Source organism: Rhamphochromis sp. 'chilingali' (genome assembly GCF_963969265.1).
Source record: "Rhamphochromis sp. 'chilingali' genome assembly, chromosome: 1".
NCBI lineage: Eukaryota > Metazoa > Chordata > Actinopteri > Cichliformes > Cichlidae > Rhamphochromis > Rhamphochromis sp. 'chilingali'.
Genome location: NC_137929.1, coordinates 31989293 through 32008982, shown reverse-complemented (window position 1 = coordinate 32008982; position 19690 = coordinate 31989293). Strand labels below are relative to the sequence as shown.

At 43.5% G+C, this 19690-nt stretch overlaps 2 protein-coding genes across 3 annotated transcripts; both read left to right on the top strand.

Moving 5' to 3' along the window:
- Positions 1-400: 400 nt before the first annotated feature.
- On the top strand, positions 401-12689 carry LOC308406118 (calpain-5-like). Of its 2 annotated transcripts, none has more exons than XM_080896985.1 (14): positions 401-623; positions 966-1245; positions 3576-3760; positions 5508-5639; positions 5795-6006; positions 6229-6382; positions 6503-6696; positions 7032-7109; positions 7200-7623; positions 7695-7817; positions 7895-8091; positions 11576-11694; positions 11807-11943; positions 12018-12689. In XM_080896985.1, the coding sequence occupies exons 3-14, from the start codon at positions 3596-3598 to the stop codon at positions 12192-12194; spliced, it is 2112 nt and encodes a 703-aa protein (XP_080753111.1). In that variant the 5' UTR covers positions 401-623; positions 966-1245; positions 3576-3595; the 3' UTR covers positions 12195-12689. The 2 variants fall into 2 exon arrangements, with proteins under 2 accessions (XP_080753111.1, XP_080753110.1); XM_080896984.1 differs by having other exon boundaries at positions 6229-6421.
- A 3982-nt stretch (positions 12690-16671) lies between these two features.
- Positions 16672-18652, top strand: LOC308407776 (transmembrane protein 272-like; the record flags this gene model as incomplete). The annotated part of the gene is made up of 3 exons (XM_080899630.1): positions 16672-16696; positions 16799-17005; positions 18444-18652. 3 exons carry the CDS (start codon positions 16672-16674, stop codon positions 18650-18652), a joined length of 441 nt encoding a protein of 146 aa, XP_080755756.1.
- Between the last annotated feature and the right edge of the window lie 1038 nt (positions 18653-19690).

The following is a 19690-nucleotide window of genomic DNA, read 5'->3' as shown; positions in this document are numbered from 1 at the left end:
TTCAGTATGTTGCCAGGTCGCATGGATGTTATACATCATCAGCAAGTGTATTTCTAAAAATATAGAGTTTAACAAGTGGATACAGTATTTCATATTGTGTACAGTAGTGTACACAATATAAAATCTAGATAGACAATTACACAGATGGTCAGACTAAACAGAAGAATAATTTAAGCACAATCTGTTCTTTGTTTTTTAATATATCAGTAGCTTGTCAGTTTTCACTCTGCTCCTCAATGTGTTCCTTAAAAAGCTGCTGCTGCTGCTGCTGCTGCTGCTGCTGCTGCTGCTGCTGCAGGGTGTTATTATTGTATATGAATGCGGGATTATTGGCCTGGTGTTCAGCAGTGAAGTAGTTAACATAGGAGCGCTAGTCTCTTGGTTTCTCAGGTGTCAGGAGCAGCACACTCGACAGCAACAGATCAACAGATACTCCAGCAGACTGTGCGGGAGAAGATAGAGAGGAGAAGAAAGAGGAGAAGAGACTACACAGATAAGACAGAAAAAGAGAAGCGAGGGAGTCACAGGCCATGTTCAAGTGAGGAGAGAAAAGAGAAGATATGAGACTCGAGGAGAAGAGGACAGAATGTGCACAGTCACCAAACAGAAAAGCTGAGGCAGCAGTAAGTGATATGAGCGCAGATATACAAACACACAACCTTAGGAAACACATTTGTTGATGTTCTTCAGATGATGTCAGAGGATAAACTGTTCGTCTTGAATGTCTGAACCTTGAGTCACTGCAGTAACTGTGTGAGGATTTCCAAGTCTCTAATTGTGTTATTACACCTGGTGTGGCGGCTGTCTGTCTATTGTCTGAGTGAAGGGAGATAAAGTTACACACACACACACACACACACACACACACACACACACACACACACGCTCATGCATTAGCTCTAAAAACTGCACACACAGTCATGGTGTGAGGAGTTGTGTTTCACGTTCAATTTTTTTTCATCCAGGTCCAATGGCACAAATATGACACCGAGTTAATTACCTGGTGGAGATGTAGCAAACACTCCTGACACATTCAGAGGAAGGGACAACATTAACTGCTGCTGACTCTGGGATAAGGAAGAGGAAAAAGTGGACACATGTTGGCTGTTTTTGTTGTTGTTTTGGGGTTTTTTTTAATTATCCTCAAAAAAATGAGGATGACTAAATGACTAAGGGAATCCACTGACGGGGCTCAGCACAAAGGTCCATCTTAGGAAGCAAGTGGATAAACTTCCAGACTTGAAGGTAAAATATATGTTTATAGAGCCATGGCAACAATGTAGGTCTACTTTTCTAAATGACTAAATGACAATATTAAGAATTGTAATTTAATAAAAACTTAAAGTCGATGCACTACGAACACTAAAAAGTGAGTACTGGAAAGGTGATCTGCCAAACTAATGCACTAACCAAGCAAACTATTGTAGGAAAAATCATTTACTAAGCAATTAAAGTCTCATGAAGTCCAAAACGCAGACCCTAAAGTTGGAGTTTTTATTGGGAACTTTTAAGGAAAGAGAAAATTATATACATTTGTAAATTTATCTTAAATACTTTGTGTTGAATGACTAGTGATATCTCGTTATTATCTTAGTTGATTACCTAAAGTGAGCTTATACATAAAACACTATAAACAGAGGATCTGATCAGCAACTATGATTTTTATTAACCTAAGATTGTTTTAAACTATATGAAAAATTTGAAATTAAAAATGGATTTCAAAAGTTACTACAAATCTGACTTTGAACCCTTTTCAGTTTATTAATCATTCCTGAATGATTAATTATTCAAATACAAGAACTTTGATTTGATGCTCACTGGGAGCAAATGATGATTTGTTTTGTGTGTGTTAGGATACTTTTTATAAAGTGTTGCATAAATGAAAAAGGGTCATTTTAGTCGATTACTAGGTGGTTGCTAGGCAACGTAATGACACGTTGATATCGGAAAAATATAAAAACATTCATTGACCTAAGATGTATTTTTGTGCCAGATAGGGTTGGAGTTCACAATCAGTGAAACAAATAAACACACAGCAAGACAAAGATTTCATTCACTATAATAAAATTAATTATTCCTCGTAGTGAATTTGGTTTTCAGTATAACAAAAATAGACTCAGATCAGGCTCATCCAAAGTAACAACCATCTGTTTAAAGAGTCAAAGTACTGCACAACAACAAAACAAACATGTAGCACCTGCAGATAAATTCATAGAAATGTTACTAAAAGTACTCAGTCTATTGGTGAGAGAAGGCAACATCACCAAAATCGGCATCTAATCCAAAAGCATCAAGGAAAAGACATTCATCAATTCCTGCAGCTTGATGTCGTAAAAATGTGTGTTTATAGATTTTCCTTCTCATTTGGTACGTCTGTGAAAAGATTGTATGAGAAAAAAAGCCATAAAATAGATTTCACCAAAAAGTGATAACGCTGACCTCCTGGCACACTCTCTCTGGCACTGAATCATTCTGCTACACAAACAGTTAAAGTTCAACTATGCTCATACTGCTGACTCCTGCCTGAGTTCATATCACTGATGACGAAAACAGTGCTCTTACTTTACTGCTGTCCTCACCCTGTGGCCCCAAAATACACACTGACCCCACAGAACACCCCCAGCTACCTCTGCCATGAGCTACATACCCCTTTAGATTCAGTTCAATTAGTTCAATGTTATGTAGCCTGCATATTAATACTTACACAGTAGTTACTGTGTGCTTACTCAGTACTTGGATGTTATACTTGCATCATCAGGACTTTCAACAAAAACTTAAAACATGCTCCATTAGGTGGTTTTATGTACATTTTAAATTAATACACTTTGTGAATTTCAATGAACTTTTATCAATAAGTTAAACGATGACAGTGTTTGAAATTTTACTTTGACATTTTGATTAAGTGGGAATTATATGAACTGTGGGGTTCACCTTAATGGGACTGCACAGAAAAGTCTCTAGGCAGGTTGCAGCCGGTCAGTGTGATGTGATACTGTTTGTAATGTTTAGTTGGGCAAAACAAATAATAATATTAAGTGAAGTAGTGTGAAAGATCTCAACTGTCATTGAAACAGCAAAGTCATTGGCATCTATCAGTCTGGAAGGTATTACAAAGCCATTTCTAAGGCTTTGAGTCTCCGGTGAACCACGGTGAGAGCCATCATCCAAAAAGGAAGAAAACTTGGAACAGTGTGAACCTTCCCAGGAGGGGCCGGCCTGCCAAAATTAACAGAAGAGGGCATTAACAACTCATCCAGCTCACAAAAGAACCCAGAACAGCATCTAAAGAACTGCTTGTCTCACATTTACCAAAAAACATTTTGATCATCAATTCAATAAAATTTTGTTTATAAAACACCAGATCACAGCATCAGTTGCCTCAAAGTACTTTATATTGTAAAAATCCTACAATAATACAAAGGAAACAGAGTAAACCCCAACAACCATATGATTCTCTAGTGAGCATGCTGTGAGCGTATCACCACACTACTTTAGCAGTGCATAGCTCCAGTTTCTTACAGTATGTTCTCTGACCCTCTCTCCCCTTTCTCATCTGCTTTCCACCTTCCTTTAAGGCCTCTGAGGCCCAACCAGGATGCCAGAACGAGTGTATGACTTCCAGGGCCAGAGTTTTCACAAGCTGCGGCGGGCCTGCCTCCGTCGAGGAGCGCTCTTCAAGGATCCTCTATTCCCCGCCACAGACCAGTCCCTCTTTTACAAGAGACAGCCTCCACCGGGTCTGACCTGGAAGAGGCCGAGGGTGAGTTAGACGTGGAGTGTAAAATTGAAATTCTTTTGTTTTTTAACTTGAAATACATCTCCACTCCTCCCACATCTAAACCGAGTTGCTGCCTCCACATGTTGCATTTCAGCAGATTGGGTTAATTAAAGCACTTTCTCTTAAAGGACAGGCGTCATGTCAGCTGGTGAAACCTTAGCCCTCAGGGAGCAAGTTGATGACGGACCGCTGTGTTAGTGGGATTGTGGGTGTGTACAGTTGAGTATAGAAAAAGCACAAGCCAATGTAAATAGCATGGGTGTTTTTAGCACACTGTTGTGATGGGTACAGCTGTCTAAGTATAGGTTTTTAATGTGGCCACAGAGAGCTAAGGGTGTGGTAATACACTTGAATTAAACCAGTGAAATGTTAAGGTGAATCGAGGTTGAAGGGATTGTTGTTTAGTGTGGATATTTATCAGACATTTGATGGTCCAGTAACTTTATGATTACAGAGTTTTATACCCGTCTGATGTGTCTTAATTTTCAGGACACTGATCCTCACTGTGCTGTGCTGAGGAAAATCGGTTTAATCCAAACAGTGAAACATGTGAAAGGATCAGAAAGCCCCGGGTATTTCCCATCGGGGTCATTAGTTCAAGGAGTTCATTCAAAGCCAGGCCTTTAGTGCTCTTAATGTGAAACCCTGCTGACGATTAATTTGTTGACTCAGAGCTGGAGAGAAAGGGTTAAAGGTATTGCGGTCCTAATGCACTACTCGGGTATTTTAAGCGTGTATCAACACAGATGATAAGGTGTCACCTGTCGCTTCACCCTGCTGGCACACAAACACAAACACACCCTAACTTCCCATTTGCTATCAAAACTATCCAGTTCATAATTTCAGTGGTCTTATCTGAAGCTTGTTACGAACATGATAGCGTCGTAAAGAAGGTTTATTTCTTGTCTAGTGTTACAACTGAAGAAGTTATGGCCACCCAGAGTGTATCTTTCTGCGTGTGTGTGAGTGCAGCGACACTTCTACAGTTACCTGACCCTGTCCAAAGTGAGAGCAGAAGGTCTACACACACATTATCTGTCTCCTCAGCAGTGCTTGGACACCCTGACTGAATCAGCCCGCAGGCCCCATAAAACTCTGTGACGATATGAGCTGCTGAAGTCATTAATGGCAGTGCTTGCTCCACTTAACTGTGTCGTTTAAAGCTGCTTCATGAAACAACCTGCTTTTAGAGATGAACTCACCAATAATAATGAACGCCGACCTTCCTTTAAGCTCTAGATTTAGGTTCAAGCCTCCTGCTATCATCACAGGATCTCAGATCCCAGGTGGACACAGATGCCATTCACCCCATTAGCTGTCACGTAGTGATGAACAATCCCTGTATTTCCCTAGAAATGTGCAGGTAGGAGCTCATTGACTCCTTGATGCACAAATAAGAAATGAACCTGCTGTTGCTGATAAGGTGGAAAAACTGTGGTCCAAACTTAGGATGTGAAAGTGACGACCAGAAACTGTGGTCACTTGAAGTTAGCTTCAAGCGGGAAGAAAAACTCCCTTTTAACAGGAAGAAATCTCAAGCAGAACCGGGCTCAGGGAGGGTTGGCTGTCTGCTGTAACTGGTTGGAGTGAGAGGAGGAAGACAGGGCAAAGACACACTGTGGATATACAGTCTATTGCTAAAGTGTTACTGTTATCCTGCAGTCTGCCAGGTGATGACTAACTACGTCCCATATTTCTTGTCATAAGCCTGATCTCTCTTCCTCTCCAGGAGATTTGTAAGGACCCCCGTCTGTTTGTCGATGGCATCAGCACTCGTGATTTGCACCAAGGAAGTCTGGGTAACTGCTGGATGGTGGCAGCCATTTCCTGCCTGGCGTCTGAGCCATCACTGTGGAAAAAGGTTTGGTGTGTTTTTCCCCTCACCTTCTTCACAATCATCTTTCCTCTTTCTCCTTATTCTTTACTATCGTCCCTACTCTGCATTCTCTGCATTTCCTCCTGGTTCCTTCCTTGTCTTTCTTCACCCTTCCTCATCCACCTCTATCCTCTTCCTAGGTCATCCCCGATCATTTGAATCAGGAGTGGAATCCAAAGCGTCCCGACTTGTATGCAGGAATTTTCCATTTCAGGTTCTGGCGTCTCGGTCGCTGGATGGATGTTGTTGTAGATGATCGCCTGCCTGTCAGTGAGGATGGAGTGCTGCTCTTCTGTCGTTCGGCAACACCACGAGAGTTCTGGAGCGCCCTGCTGGAAAAGGCCTACGCCAAGTGAGCATCAGCAGAAAATGCTGGTTTTGATATTAGATTAGATTAGATAAAACTTTATTAATCCCTCGGGTGGGTTCCTCTGGGAAATTCAGTAGCATTGATGGGACTGCTGTTAATTTTACACTGCTGAACCTACGTCTTGACTGCCACAACCACTACTTATGGCAATCCTAATGTCTAATGATCCTGAATCAATCACTCAATCCCTCTCTCAACTTTTAGACTTAACGGCTGCTACGAGGCCTTGGAGGGAGGGAACACTGCAGAGGCCCTGATCGACTTCACTGGTGGAGTTTCAGAGCCGCTCAGTCTGGATCGTGAGGCTCTAAGACTTCACAGTGACCAGAGGAGGGCGCTCTTCCAGACTTTAACCAAGGTCCATGAATGTAAATCACTCATCACTTGCTCCATACGGGTAGGGCTTCTGAGTCTTGAACATTTAGAAAAACTGGAGAAGAAATGGGTTAAAATGATTTCACTGTTTCACGTTTCTCAGCCTGCAGAGGGGGAGACCGTGGAGTCAGTGCTGGAGTGTGGGCTCGTGCGAGGACACGCCTACGGGATCACGGCAGTGAGGAAGGTGAGGTTGGGGGAGAAGGTACTGAAGAGAGGCGGGACATCCAGACTCTTTATGGTCCGCATGAGGAACCCGTGGGGGACCACAGATTGGACCGGTGCCTGGAGTCAGAGGTGAGAGGTGACTTTGAAGTCTTTGCACTGGCTTCTGCCACATGTCAGACTGCTGAGAGCATTTTGTAGGAGCTCTGGGGGGAAAAGTCTTTGCTGACTTTAACAGTGTCGCTGTGGTTTGCAGCATTTTATAATGCCACTGCTGATATTCTGGAGAGATTCGGACATTTTACAATAGTTTGGGATTTGTTTTACTGGGGTGGAGGGACATCTGCTGTTCACATCATGGAAGTCTGAGAACTGGATCACTAAAGGTTTCTAGAAGCTGAAACACTGCTTTTATTTTTATGTCCTTTCCAAGTGTTCTGCTTTCTGTCCTTGTGTGCCCCCTGCAGGTCAGAGCAGTGGCAGCAACTGAGTCGTGCAGAGAGGGACAAGATGGGGCTCGTTGTTCGTGATGTCGGGGAGTTTTGGTACTTCTGATTTTTATTATTTGAAGAACAAAAAGTCATGTGGGTTAGCTGGTTTCTGCCTCACATTTTATTCTTTTCCTTTTCCCTCAGGATGGATTTCGAGGACTTCTGTCAACACTTTACAGACGTGGTGGTGTGCAGACTGGTGGAGAGGACTCTGCTGTGGCCGAGATCTCGCTGGAGAGAAGTGAGCTGCTACGGGGAGTGGGTTCTACCTCCCCCCACCCATGGAGCACCTCCACCCACTGTGCTCCAGAGTAACTCTACACTGACTCTGAGTAAGAGCAGCAATGGGCCTGGAGGGACCAAGCAGCGTGGGAACAGAAAGGAGGATCGACTAGGTGAGAGTCAACAGGAAGGAAGGAAAAGAGGAAGAAGCAAGCCTGATGTGAGCAAAGTGACAGCAGAAAAGGGTGGTGGGAAGGTGAATGGAGTATGGAAGGTGGAGTTGGATAAGAGGAGCCGGTGTGGTGGATGTATCAATCACAGGGACACCTTCCTGCACAATCCACAGGTAAATATAAGATTGAAACCAGGGTTTGCATCAGCACATGAATGCTAAAAATGACTTTTCATTCTTATTAGTTCATGTTTGAGGTGCGAGCCAAAGAGGAGGAGGTGCTGATCTGTCTGCAGCAGGAGGACAGGAGGATGTGGAGGAAAAATGGAAAAGGAGAAAACCTGCCTATTGGCTTTGAGGTGTTGAAGGTGAGCCGGGCCACTGAGCAACCTCACGTTTTTTGAGTCATAAAAAAAATATTTCAGTCCTTCCTCATCATCTGCAGGTGGAGGTGAACCGCTGCAGTCGGGTGCAGTGCGTGGTGGAGCAGGCGGCCAGCTCCATCTACATGGATTCCCGGAGTGTGACACTGAGGGGAACTCTGACTCTGGGACGTTATGTTGTGCTGCCCACCACCTTCCTGCCGGGCGTCACTGGATGCTTCCTGCTTCGCCTCTTCTCCCACTCTCGTATCAGACTCAGGTGAAATGCTGGTCAGGAAAGAAGGGTTAGAAATAGCTTTGAACGTTCTGATATTTGTAGATACTGAAAAGGTACGGAGGACCGAAGCTGCCCAAAGGTTTCAAAACCAAAAAAGTTTTTTTTATTACAGTTTTATTTTTATATTTGCCACAATTTATGTTTCCAGTGTTTTGAATTCTGCGTTTAAATTTCAATTTATTCTGCAAGTGGCACTTTTACAAGTTCAGCATTTCACATACTGGATGATCCATCCATCCATCTTCATCCGCTTTATCCGAGGCCGGGTCACGGGGGCAGCAGCCTAAGCAGAGAGGCCCAGACCTCCCTCTCCCCAGCCACCTCCTCCAGCTTATCCAGGGGAACACCAAGGCGTTCCCAGGCCAGCCGAGAGATATAATCTCTCCAGCGTGTCCTGGGTCTGCCCCGGGGCCTCCTCCTGGTGGGACATGCCCGGAACACTTCACCCAGGAGGCGCCCAGGAGGCATCCTTGTCAGATGCCCGAACCACCTCAGCTGGCTCCTTTCGATGTGGAGCAGCAGCGGCTCTACTCACCCTATCTCTAAGGGAGAGGCCAGCCACCCTTCGGAGGAAGCTCATTTCTGCCGCTTGTATCCGCGATCTCGTTCTTTCGGTCACTACCCACAGCTCTTGGCCATAGGTGAGGGTAGGGACGTAGATCAACCGGTAAATTGAGAGCTTCGCTTTTACACTCAGCTCCCTCTTCACCACGACAGACCGGTGCAGCGTCCGCATCACTGCAGCCACAGCCCCAATCCGTCTGTCGATCTCCGGCTCCCTTCTCCCATCACTCGCGAACAAGACCCCGAGATACTTGAACTCCTCCACTTGGGGCAGGAACTTATCCCCGACCCGGAGTGGGCACTCCACCCTTTTCCAGCTGAGAACCATGGCCTCAGATTTGGATGTGCTGATCCTCATTCCTGCTGCTTCACACTCAGCTGCGAACCGTTCCAGTGCGAGCTGGAGGCCCTCACCCGATGAAGCCAACAGAACCACATCATCCGCTAAAAGCAGAGATGAGATTCTGAGGCCACCAAAGTGAAAGCCCAGTGTCCAGTATTCTGCGACCAGGACGAAAACCGCATTGTTCCTCCTGTATCCGAGGTTCGACTAGCGGACGAACTCTCCTTTCCAGCACCCTGGCATAGACTTTCCCAGGGAGGCTGAGGAGTGTGATCCCCCTGTAGTTGGAACACACCCTCCGGTCCCCCTTCTTAAAGATGGGGACCACCACCCCGGTCTGCCAGTCCAGGGGTACTGCCCCTGATCTCCACGCAACATTGTAGAGGCGTGTCAACCAGGACAGCCCAACAACGTCCAAAGCCTTCAGGAACTCGGGGCGGACCTCATCAACACCAGGGGCTCTGCCACCAAGGAGTTGTTTAACTGCCTCAGTGACCTCGCCCCCGGAAATTGGCGGGTCATTCCCCTCATCCCCAGACTCTGCTTCCTCCTCAGAAGACATGTCAGTGGGATTAAGGAGGTCCTCGAAGTATTCCTTCCATCGCCTGACAATTTCCTCAGTCGACGTCCGCAGCGCTCCGCCAGCACTATACACAGTGCAGGTAGTGCACCGCTTTCCCTCCTGAGACGCCTGACGGTTTGCCAGAATCTCTTCGAGGCAGTCCGAAATTTTTTTTCCATGGCCTCTCCGAACTCCTCCCACACCCGAGTTTTTCCTTCAGCCACTGCCCGAGCCGCATTCCGCTTGGCCTGTCCATACCTGTCGGCTGCCTCCGGAGTCCCACAGGCTAACCAAGCCCGATAGGACTCCTTCTTCAGCCTGGTGGATCCCTTCACCTCTGGTGTCCACCATTTGGTTCGGGGATTACCACCACGGCAGGCACCAACCACCTTGCGGCCGCAGCTCAATGCAGCAGCTTCGGCAATGGAGACGCTGAACATGGTCCATTCGGACTCAATGCACACCCTCACTACGCGTTTAGGTGCACCAGGTCTGTCCAGCGTCCTCCCCCGCCACCTGATCCAACTCACCACCAGGTGGTGATCAGTTGACAGCTCAGCCCCTCTCTTTACCCGAGTGTCCAGAACATATGGTCGCAGGTCTGGTGATACGATTACAAAATTGATCATTGACCTACGGCCTAGAGCGTCCTGGTGCCACGTGCACTTATGGACACTCTTATGTTCGAACAGGGTGTTCGTTATGGCCAAACTGTGATTAGCACAGAAGTCCAATAACAAAGCACCGCTCGGGTTCAGATCAGGGAGGCCGTTCCTCCCAATCACGCCCCTCCAGGTCTCGCTGTCATTACCCACGTGAGCATTGAAGTCTCCCAGCAGGACAACAGAGTCACCTTCCAGCACCCCCCCCCCCCCCCCCCCCCCCCGGTTCCAGAGCTGAAGCCATGCGTAGAGGTGAGCCCAACTATATCTAGCCGGTACCTCTCAACCTCACGCACTAACTCAGGCTCCTTCCCCACCAGAGAGGTGACATTCCATGTCCCTATTGCCAGTCTTGGCAGCCGGGGGTCAGTCCGCCAGGGCCTCCTCTCCTGGCCGCCACCCGGCACACAATGCACCCAACCCCTATGGCGCCTCCTGTGGGTGGTGGGCCTGCGGGAGGATGGGCCCATGTCTCCTCTTCGGGCTGTGCCCGGCTGGGCCCCATCAACTAAGGCCCAGCCACCAGCCACTCGCCCTCGGGCACCCTCCCCGGGCCTGGCTCCAGGGCGGGGCCCCGGTAACCCTATCCCGGGCAGGGTAAACTGTTCCCTTAATGTTCTCTTCATAAGGGTCTTCTGAATCGCTCTTTGTCTGGTCCCTCACCCAGGACCAATTTGCCATGGGAGACCCTACCAGGGGGCAAAAGCCCCCAGACAACATAGCCCCTGGGATCCCTGGGACACACAAACCCCTCCACCACGATAAGGTAGCGATTCACGGAGAGGGTGGGATGATTGATCCCAGTAAAAACAGATATTGTTGCTTTTACTCAGGAGATCTTTACAGATGTTCAACTAATTTACATGAAAATTTTAAAATTACTAAAAATAAAATAAAAAATCAAATAGTTAATAATCAGGTGAATAAATACAAAATTAAATAATACAGGAAAGATTTAGGAAGTAACAGAAAAATAAATGTAAATGACATTTTTTAAATTAAGTAATGGAACAGTTTTAATATTTATTTACTCATAAAGTATATTTATTTATTTATTAATTATTTTTGTATTTATAATTCAAAAAATTTTCATTTTGGTGGTTTTGTCCTTCCGCGGAACAGAGAAAAAAAAAACAAAACCAAACAAACAGTAAATATGACATAGACATTTTTTTTGATAAATTATAAAAATCAATATGAAACCACTATTAGCATCATAAATTTTATATTATTTCTTACATTTAATTTTTTCCACTTTAACAGAAAAAATCTCTTTTTCCCTTCACTATTCCCAGTCCTCTGCATTTAATTTAGTTATTTCTTTTTTCCATGAAGGGAACTGAGGGAGGACTTACCGTCTCCCTCTGTGCTCCACTGTTTTCTACCTCAGCCCACAGTGGTAACCACAGTTTATCTACACAGGGCGTCAGGACTCAACCCTCCCAAACAAACAGGTAACTGCAAAATGAAAGACTCATATTTGGGCAGACTCTTAATTATTGCACATATCTCCCTTGGTGTTTTCTTTCTTTCTTTCTTTACACCATGCTGGATTTTGTTCCACAGCCCCCGATGTTTACGCTGTAGTGAGATGTGAGAATGAGAACGTCAGGACGCGGGTGTTCAAGGAGAGCGGAAACCCTGAATTCAACCTGAGAACCATCTTCTACAGGAGATACCCCAACACAGACATCTCTGTTGAGGTTTGGCACATTCCTGTTCCCTCTCACGCAGCACACAAACACACAGGGCTAATGGGTTTCCTGTGTATTGACAGATATACAGCAGAGGTCTGCTGTGGGACTCGCTTCTCGGTGAGACTCGACTCCAGACGGCCGAGTCTGAGAGGAGTCGAAGCCTCGTGATGAATCTGCGAGGCAGACGGTCTCGTTCAGGGCTCAGAGGTTGCGTCTATCTTGAGACGTCTTCCAGCGTGTGCCTCACAGACTTGTGACAGTCTGGCTGCCCTGGCAAACACTGCCCTCTCAGGTAGAAGCTGATGAGCAAATAAAGGTGCTGTAGTTTTTTGGGGTTTTTGACCTGTTGTATTTTAAACCACAGTGAGCTGCTTGGTCTCTTGCACTTTGCTGTGGGACTTTAATAATTAGGTTATTAATGTACTGACAGATGCTCTGTGGTGATCTACTGCTCAGTTATGCAGGCACAAACACAGCAGTTCAACAAGAACAGTGGGACTGCTGCCAAAACCAGTTTGTGTTATTTTAAAATATGCATTGTTATGTGTTGTATTTTTATTGATTTGTTATTTATTTTTTGTTTTATTCATTAAAATGGTGATGTTTGGCTCACATTTGCATTTCTCATAATTAAACTATAAACACTGTGTAAGCCTGTTTTATTTTATCATCACTCAGCAGACCTACTTGCCTTAAGTCATTGAAATGTCAGTCAGCTAAGAGCCATAATCTCTCCAGCATGTCCTGTCTCTTTGCCGGCATCTCCTTGTAGTTCTTTGCATCTTCTTTTTAAAGAATAAACCTATAAAATTTAAATCAAAGTTTTAACAGCACTGCGCTCCTTTCTTTGTCAGTACATAGTACAGGATGAGTGCGTGTAATTAAATAAATGGTGACATCACTGGGAGCCATAAGGGTGAGTCATTTTTAACAGCACTTTTTTCTCATTGGACTCAAGTCTGTCTTGTAGCATTTGTCACAGTTCTGGGTCATTTGGACCCAGCATTTTGAGTTTCTTGTATTTTGGTATTGTTTTCCTGTGCTTTCCTCCTGTCTCCACTTCCCAAATCACTCCGCTGTGTATTTTAGTCCTTTGTCATTCATTGCTTGCTATCGCGTCATACACAATGTCTCCATGCTGTGTTCTCCCTTTGTGTCCTGAGCATTGCCTGGCTCGAGTTTCTTAGTTTCTAGGGTCCAGTGCCCAGTTTAGTTTTTAGTTCTGCATTTGAGGTTTTGGTTTGTTCTTGTAATGTTAATTCCTACAAAGAGTTTTTGCAGCAATAAAAGCTGAGCTTTGAGTTTTACTTTCTGTTTCTGAGTTCTGCATTTGGGTCCTTCATCCTGCCCGCCACAGCCCACACCAGGGACTTCTTCAGAACAGACGGCTGTGGTGAGTAGAACATAATTTTTCCTTACCCCTCCAAAATGTATAACAATTAAGACCGTGACTGAGGACCTCACCTCACAAGACCTAAAAGCTGTTTCTCTCTGCCCAAGGAACAAGAAATCTGATTTTGTTTCTGATTTTGAAAAACCTGAGATTTCTGTTTGTGCCAGTCAGTTGGAGAACGTTTGCTACACTGCACAAGGGGCAAAATCACAAACTAACAAGCTAACATTGAGTCTGAACCAATACTCTTTCACTAAATCTGTAAATTTTAAGTCAGTATATTCTGAGGTAGAGTTATCTGTTTCTGAGCCTGTTAACCTTGAGTCTGTAAATCCTCAGTGAACTAAAGGTAATTGTTTTACTGCTAAGATAACTGCAGAAGCGTTAACAACTGGTTCTTCTGTCTGAGACAGACAGAAGTCCCCATTCACAGGACTTTACTGACTGTTTCAATGTTGCTCCTGCCAAGCCCAGAGTTCTAATGACCAGGAATGTTAACTCTAAGACTGTGAATGTAAAGGGCTGTTTTTCAATTGCTCATTCTCAGCAGAGAAACAAATTACAAAGAGCATTTCTGTGTCCCAAGAAGGAGGAGACTGTCACTCTCTCCAGGGCTTCCCCAGAGGCTGAGTTTCAGACCTCAGCAGCCTCTGGGAGCCTGGAGGATATGGAGCTAGTACAGTTGGTTCAGCTACCACCATCATCGACTGAGAGCTCAGCTGAACTCTCTCAGCCTCCTTCAGCTGTGTCACCTGAAAGCTCTACCAGGCCATTTCAGCTGTCTGCAGCAGCTTCCACAGAGAGCTCAGGCGAGCTCACCCAGCCTGCAATAAACTTTGTCTCGCTGCAGTGCTATGGCTAAGTGTCCAGAGCTGGCTGGGTGTTCCACGTAGCCTCAGCTAGCTTTGTCTCAGCCAGGGGCCTCCATACCTGCTGGCCCTGTGTCTGTTTCCCACTGGGGGCTCTGGTGACCCGCTCCAGCACTCAGTGGCTTGCATGCCACCGTCTGTTTCCGCTGGAGGATCTGAGGGGTCACACCAGCTGTCTGTCTCAGCTAGTCGCCTCCACTGTTTTGCGGTCGGCCTCCTGAGATCCTCTGTCACTGTTGGCTCAATGGGCTTACTCCTGAACTGTTTTCCAGGCTCCTGGGCTGTCAACCTTCTGGGTCAGCCACCCAAATTGGGTTGTTTGGGACACTGTTTTTGGACTTTTTTGTTTTGACTTTTGGTGCTCCTGTTTTGTTTTGCCCGTGTACGGTGCGACAGTGAATGACAATGTCTCTGTGCTGTGTATTCTCCCTCCGTGTCCTGAGCATTGGTTGGCTTGAGTCTTTTAGTTTCTAGGTTCCAGTTCCCAGTTTAGGTTTTAGTTCTGCATTTGAGGTTTTTGTAATGTTTATTCCTACGAAGAGTTTTTATAGCAATAAAGGCTGAGCTTTGAGTTTTACTTTACTTTGAGTCCTGGATTTGGGTCCTTCACCCTGCCTGCCTCACAGCACTCACCAAAACCAATTACAGTGCTCACAAAAACCAATGAACAGATACACATTTTGCTGGTATTTGAAGAGCCCCAATCTGTTTAAATGCAAACAAGAAACTTTTTAAAAGGAACAGACAGCCCATTTAGCTTTTATCTGCTCTCATTTGACAGCATTTGATTATCAGGTGTGTGGACAGCTGCTATGTGTGAGCTCCTGCTGTCAGAAGTGAAGGACCACAAACTACCATGACCATTGTTTCAGCCTTATTTGCATTTTATTTCACTTTGACCGATTTGTTTTAGGTAGCTTTTGGTCAGTCGTTCTTTCTTTCTCAAACATTTTACATCTTTTTAACATATACATGGAAATTACAAAATAACTGAATATTAGAAATGTATCTCTGAAAACAGCCAACAGGAATAAAATATTCAATATATATATATATATATATATATATATATATATATATATATATATATATATATATATATATATATATATTTTTTTTTTTTTTTTTTTTTTTTTTTTTAGGTGGGTGTTATAAAAAAAACACATACTAGTCTAAAATTGCATTAAGTAACTGTTTTTCAGACTGGTGTATTTAAGTATTTATATCTTTCAAATTCATAAATTCAATACTTTTTTCACTCAAACTAAGTTTCAACAAAAAGTTTGTAGTAAAAGTAAAAGTTCTTGAATATTTAGGACTCATTATTGGGTTATATTTGTAAATTAGTTCATGAGTAGGCCTACGTTACTTTTAATTTACACATTAATCATACACATTTATTTGTACAGTAGTGTATTTTGAGCAGTGCAACATCAACAGCAATCAACTCACAGCATACTTTCCTTCACAGTGAAAACTGCCCCCTTGTGGTGACACCCTGAATACTGCATCTCCTTTAAACAACAATAACAAATAATGCGGTCCAACATATTTACAACTCAGTACACACGATAAATATCTCAACACCCCGTCTTGTACTCAGGTTGCTGGAATCTAAAGAATATTGTCCTGTAAACTACCATACAGATGTGGACTCACCAAAACATGATGTCTGCAAACTTTCCAAGTTTTAGCTCAGACACAGGTTTGGTCATAACATCTGCAACCATTTCTTCAGTAGTGCAATATAACAGGCACATTTTCGTCCATTTACAATGGGCCTTACAAAATGATATTTAATGTCCACATCTTTGCACCTCTGATGATTCACAGGTTTTTAGCTATCTATACCTTTCAAAAGCTGCCCTAAATATATAAACTCTTGTATTGTAGAAGCCAGAGCCATATATTCTGCTTCACAGGTAGAGAGCGCCACAGTGGGCTGTTTCTTTGTCTTCCATGAAACTAGAGAACTGTTCTTACATAGGTTCACACAGCATTACTGTAGGCTACTAGACCTAAATTTTCATTGTTTCTCCTAAAACACAACTTCTTATCCTTGGACCGTCTGAGATATCTTAATACATGCTTCACAGTTACCCATTGTTCCTTTGTTGGTTCATGGAAATGTTGTGATAACTTGCTTGCCACAAAACTTAGGTCTGGACTGCCTACAGCAGGGGTGGGCAATTCCAGCCTCTACTGGCTGCTCAAGATTGCTTTGCACACCTTCAGTTGGACTTCCAACTCAATTCTTTATCTTCTTCTGCAGGTGAGAAAAATGGAGAGCAGTAACCTTCTGGGACACATCCGGAACCGTCCAAAACCCCCAGCAACCGCTCTAGGTAAAATCTAGCGATTTTAACATCATGAACACTGGTGTCATAGCTTCATTTCTGTAAATATCATTTGAAGAAACTGAGTTCAGTGTTTGATTTTTTTGCAGCGATCTTTAGCGCGATATTTTGCATCATGCCCATTGCTCAGATTGCAATTGGTGAGCTCCATACTTACTTACTTGAATGAGTGTTCAAAGGTGTTGAAGTTTTCCAGGCAGCTCTGATTGTACTTTTTGAGTCATCCTCCTTGTGTCCACCAGGGGCAATATACCTTCATGAGTGTCCGCGCCAGCACTACATCCCCATCTATCTGATAGTGTTAGGACTCTCAAGCCTGTTGTTCGTGTTGCTCTCCTGCTTTCCCTGTGCCAAAGAGCCAGAAGAAGGCACCTCCAACCCTCTGAGCACAATCTACAAAGCCTGGAACTCACTGGCAATGTTCTTTGTCTTCTGCTGGTTTATCGCTGGTGAGTTAAAAAGTCAAGGAAGTGACCTGTTTCTGGTTGGCTGCCTGTTAAAATTGTGTAAATACAGTCGTGGACATCAGACAAACGACCGGCATAAATTCACACCGAAGAGATTAAACATTAGCTCTCAGCACCACAAACAGAACAGGCAATGTTTACAGTGCGCAGTGTGTTTCTATTATAGTCCACATTCGTTTCAGCTGCATGAAGCTCTAAAAGGCCACAAAAAATATGATACTGTGTAAAGTGCTGTCCCTCCTTCATGTGAATCAGATTCATCATAGCAGACATTGAGTCTTATGTACCCAGGGTGCAGGATTCCCTGTCTAATCATTAAAACTTGTGGCTCATTAATACATATTAATAGCACAGCGTGAAAGAAGCTAGCCACAACAAAAACAAGGATGTAAATTAGGACTGTAGTCTTTAGGGTTGAGTGTCTGATTGATCAATATGCTCTCTATTCTCATTAGTCAGAAGATCAATAGTCATTGTTCTTGGCAGAGGGAAGAGCAGATCACAATCTGTATATGAACGATGGATGTAGCTTCCAGTTCTTAAAAGTTTAGTCAAAGCAGAAGTGCCTTAAATCTGCACGTGACTACTGTGACGTGACTGCTCTGGTTCTAAAAATAAATAAGGTTGTGCAAAAGTCTCTGAGAAAATGCTCCTCAGCTTCCTCATTGTCTCACGCTTCCCAATGGCATTGTCGCCCTCTAGTACTAGTATTGCCTGGGTAGGGCCATCCAAACGCCTCACAAGAAGGGATAAAGGAAGGAAGGACAAAAAGAAAAATTTAGTAAAGTTACATTAGAAAGCGATGGTGGTGTAGGACATAGATTAATTAATGGTTAAAGTAATCTAGAAGGTCTAATAAGATCAAGACAAGACATTATTTTAAAAAAGGTTATGAATTAAGAATGTTAAAGGTGATCACAGTAGATAAACCTTAACTCATTAAAGACTTAAATCTATCCATAGGCTCTCAGTGTTTGCTGCTTTCTGTCAGAGCCAAAAAGTGCAGAAAATGTCTCAGCTCAAGTTTTGAATCATCTTGTTTTGGTCACGACTCTTTTGCTAGCTAACATCACCAGCAGTAGCTGACTGTATCTGTCTTAATTGTGGCTTTTGTGGTAGTGCAGTTATTTAGGTCATGCAGTACAGTGCATTTGAGTCATGATAGAGTAGGTGAGGTAAACTTGGTTGTGGATAAAATAGCAAATTTCTTGCTAAGTAAATATTCCCCAAAATAGCTGTTTATCATCAAACTTGAATTCATCAATTAAATACACTTATCTTATCATTATCAGGCTCCAGACCCTTTTTATCCAGATTACACCTTGTCAACAACTGTGCCCATGAGCATAAAGGTATACCGGGGTGAGAATTAATACATGTTGTAACATTAAATTAAATTTAAAAAAAAAAAATTTCATAGGTGATGTATGGATCTACTCTATTTATCAGCCCAACTATGACAAAAACACAACAAACGTGGACCCCTACTGCAACAAGACCCTTTACCTGTTTGCCTTCTGGATAAACACTTTGTATAATATCTCAGTTGGGTTTATTTTCCTGGGCGTCTTCTTGTTCCTCCTCTGCTTCTGCCTGTATAGGGGTGCCAATCCTGCCGCCGACGTGTAATGACTTTTGGAAATGATGAGGGGACTGGACGCACTCAACGAATATGCTGCCAAGGCAAATATGTTGGAAATGGGTTCCAAAAAATGGCAGGATAAGTGTGTGATGTGTCCGTGCATCTTGTGTTGAAAGATGAGCATTTTCTATACCTCTGCAGCAGCTACTGTTTACAGGAATTTAATTATGCAATCAAGAAGATCACTGATGTTTAAGAATTTGTACGAGAGCTGATTCCAATAGCAAAAATATGTTTTACTTTCTTATTTGTTTCCATATTTGTCCCAGGAAAACACACAGGTCTACATTATAAATGTGAGCAAGGTTTTTCTCACAAGTATTTCAGCTTATCATTAAACTCTTTTAGTGACATTACGGATAAATCTCAGCCACTGACATCGTTTACTGGCATCTTATTTGCCAATAAAAACCCAGCATCGGTCAGTGTCAGTAATTAGCTGATATATCTGTGAATCTGTAGATGTGCTGTTACATGCTGAGCCACAAATTGGCATTATTGAGTGTACATGATGAAATTAAAAAGTCACTTTGGTTATGGTATCATTTATGAAATAAATAAATAAGAAATAAATCATGTGTAATGTGGTTTTTCATAATTATAATTCTGTAAAGTGTAGGTTTGTTTTCTGTGGAAACCAACACTTTTTTGTATTTCACTGTTCAAAATGTAATCACATCATTAAACTCTGTCAGAGGTTTATCGCTGCAAGGATGGATCATGAATCGTGAGATTTGTAATAAAAGTCATGCTGTATTTTGTCATGTTAGGAATAAAAATGAAAGAGAAGAAAGAGTGGGAAGCTTTTATGCACCGGCTGTGTAGCAACAGGAAATAGTTTCATCTGAAAAGAAGAAATTCTGCACCTACATGCTAAATGATAGTCTGTGCAAGAAAGCATTAGACCGAAGCGCACAATGGATAATACGGTTATTTTCAGTGTATCTGATCTTTAAAATTTGTAATTGGATACTGTCCCAGTACTGAAGCTTACTTTTTTTGTTGTTTCTGTGAAAGACGACAAT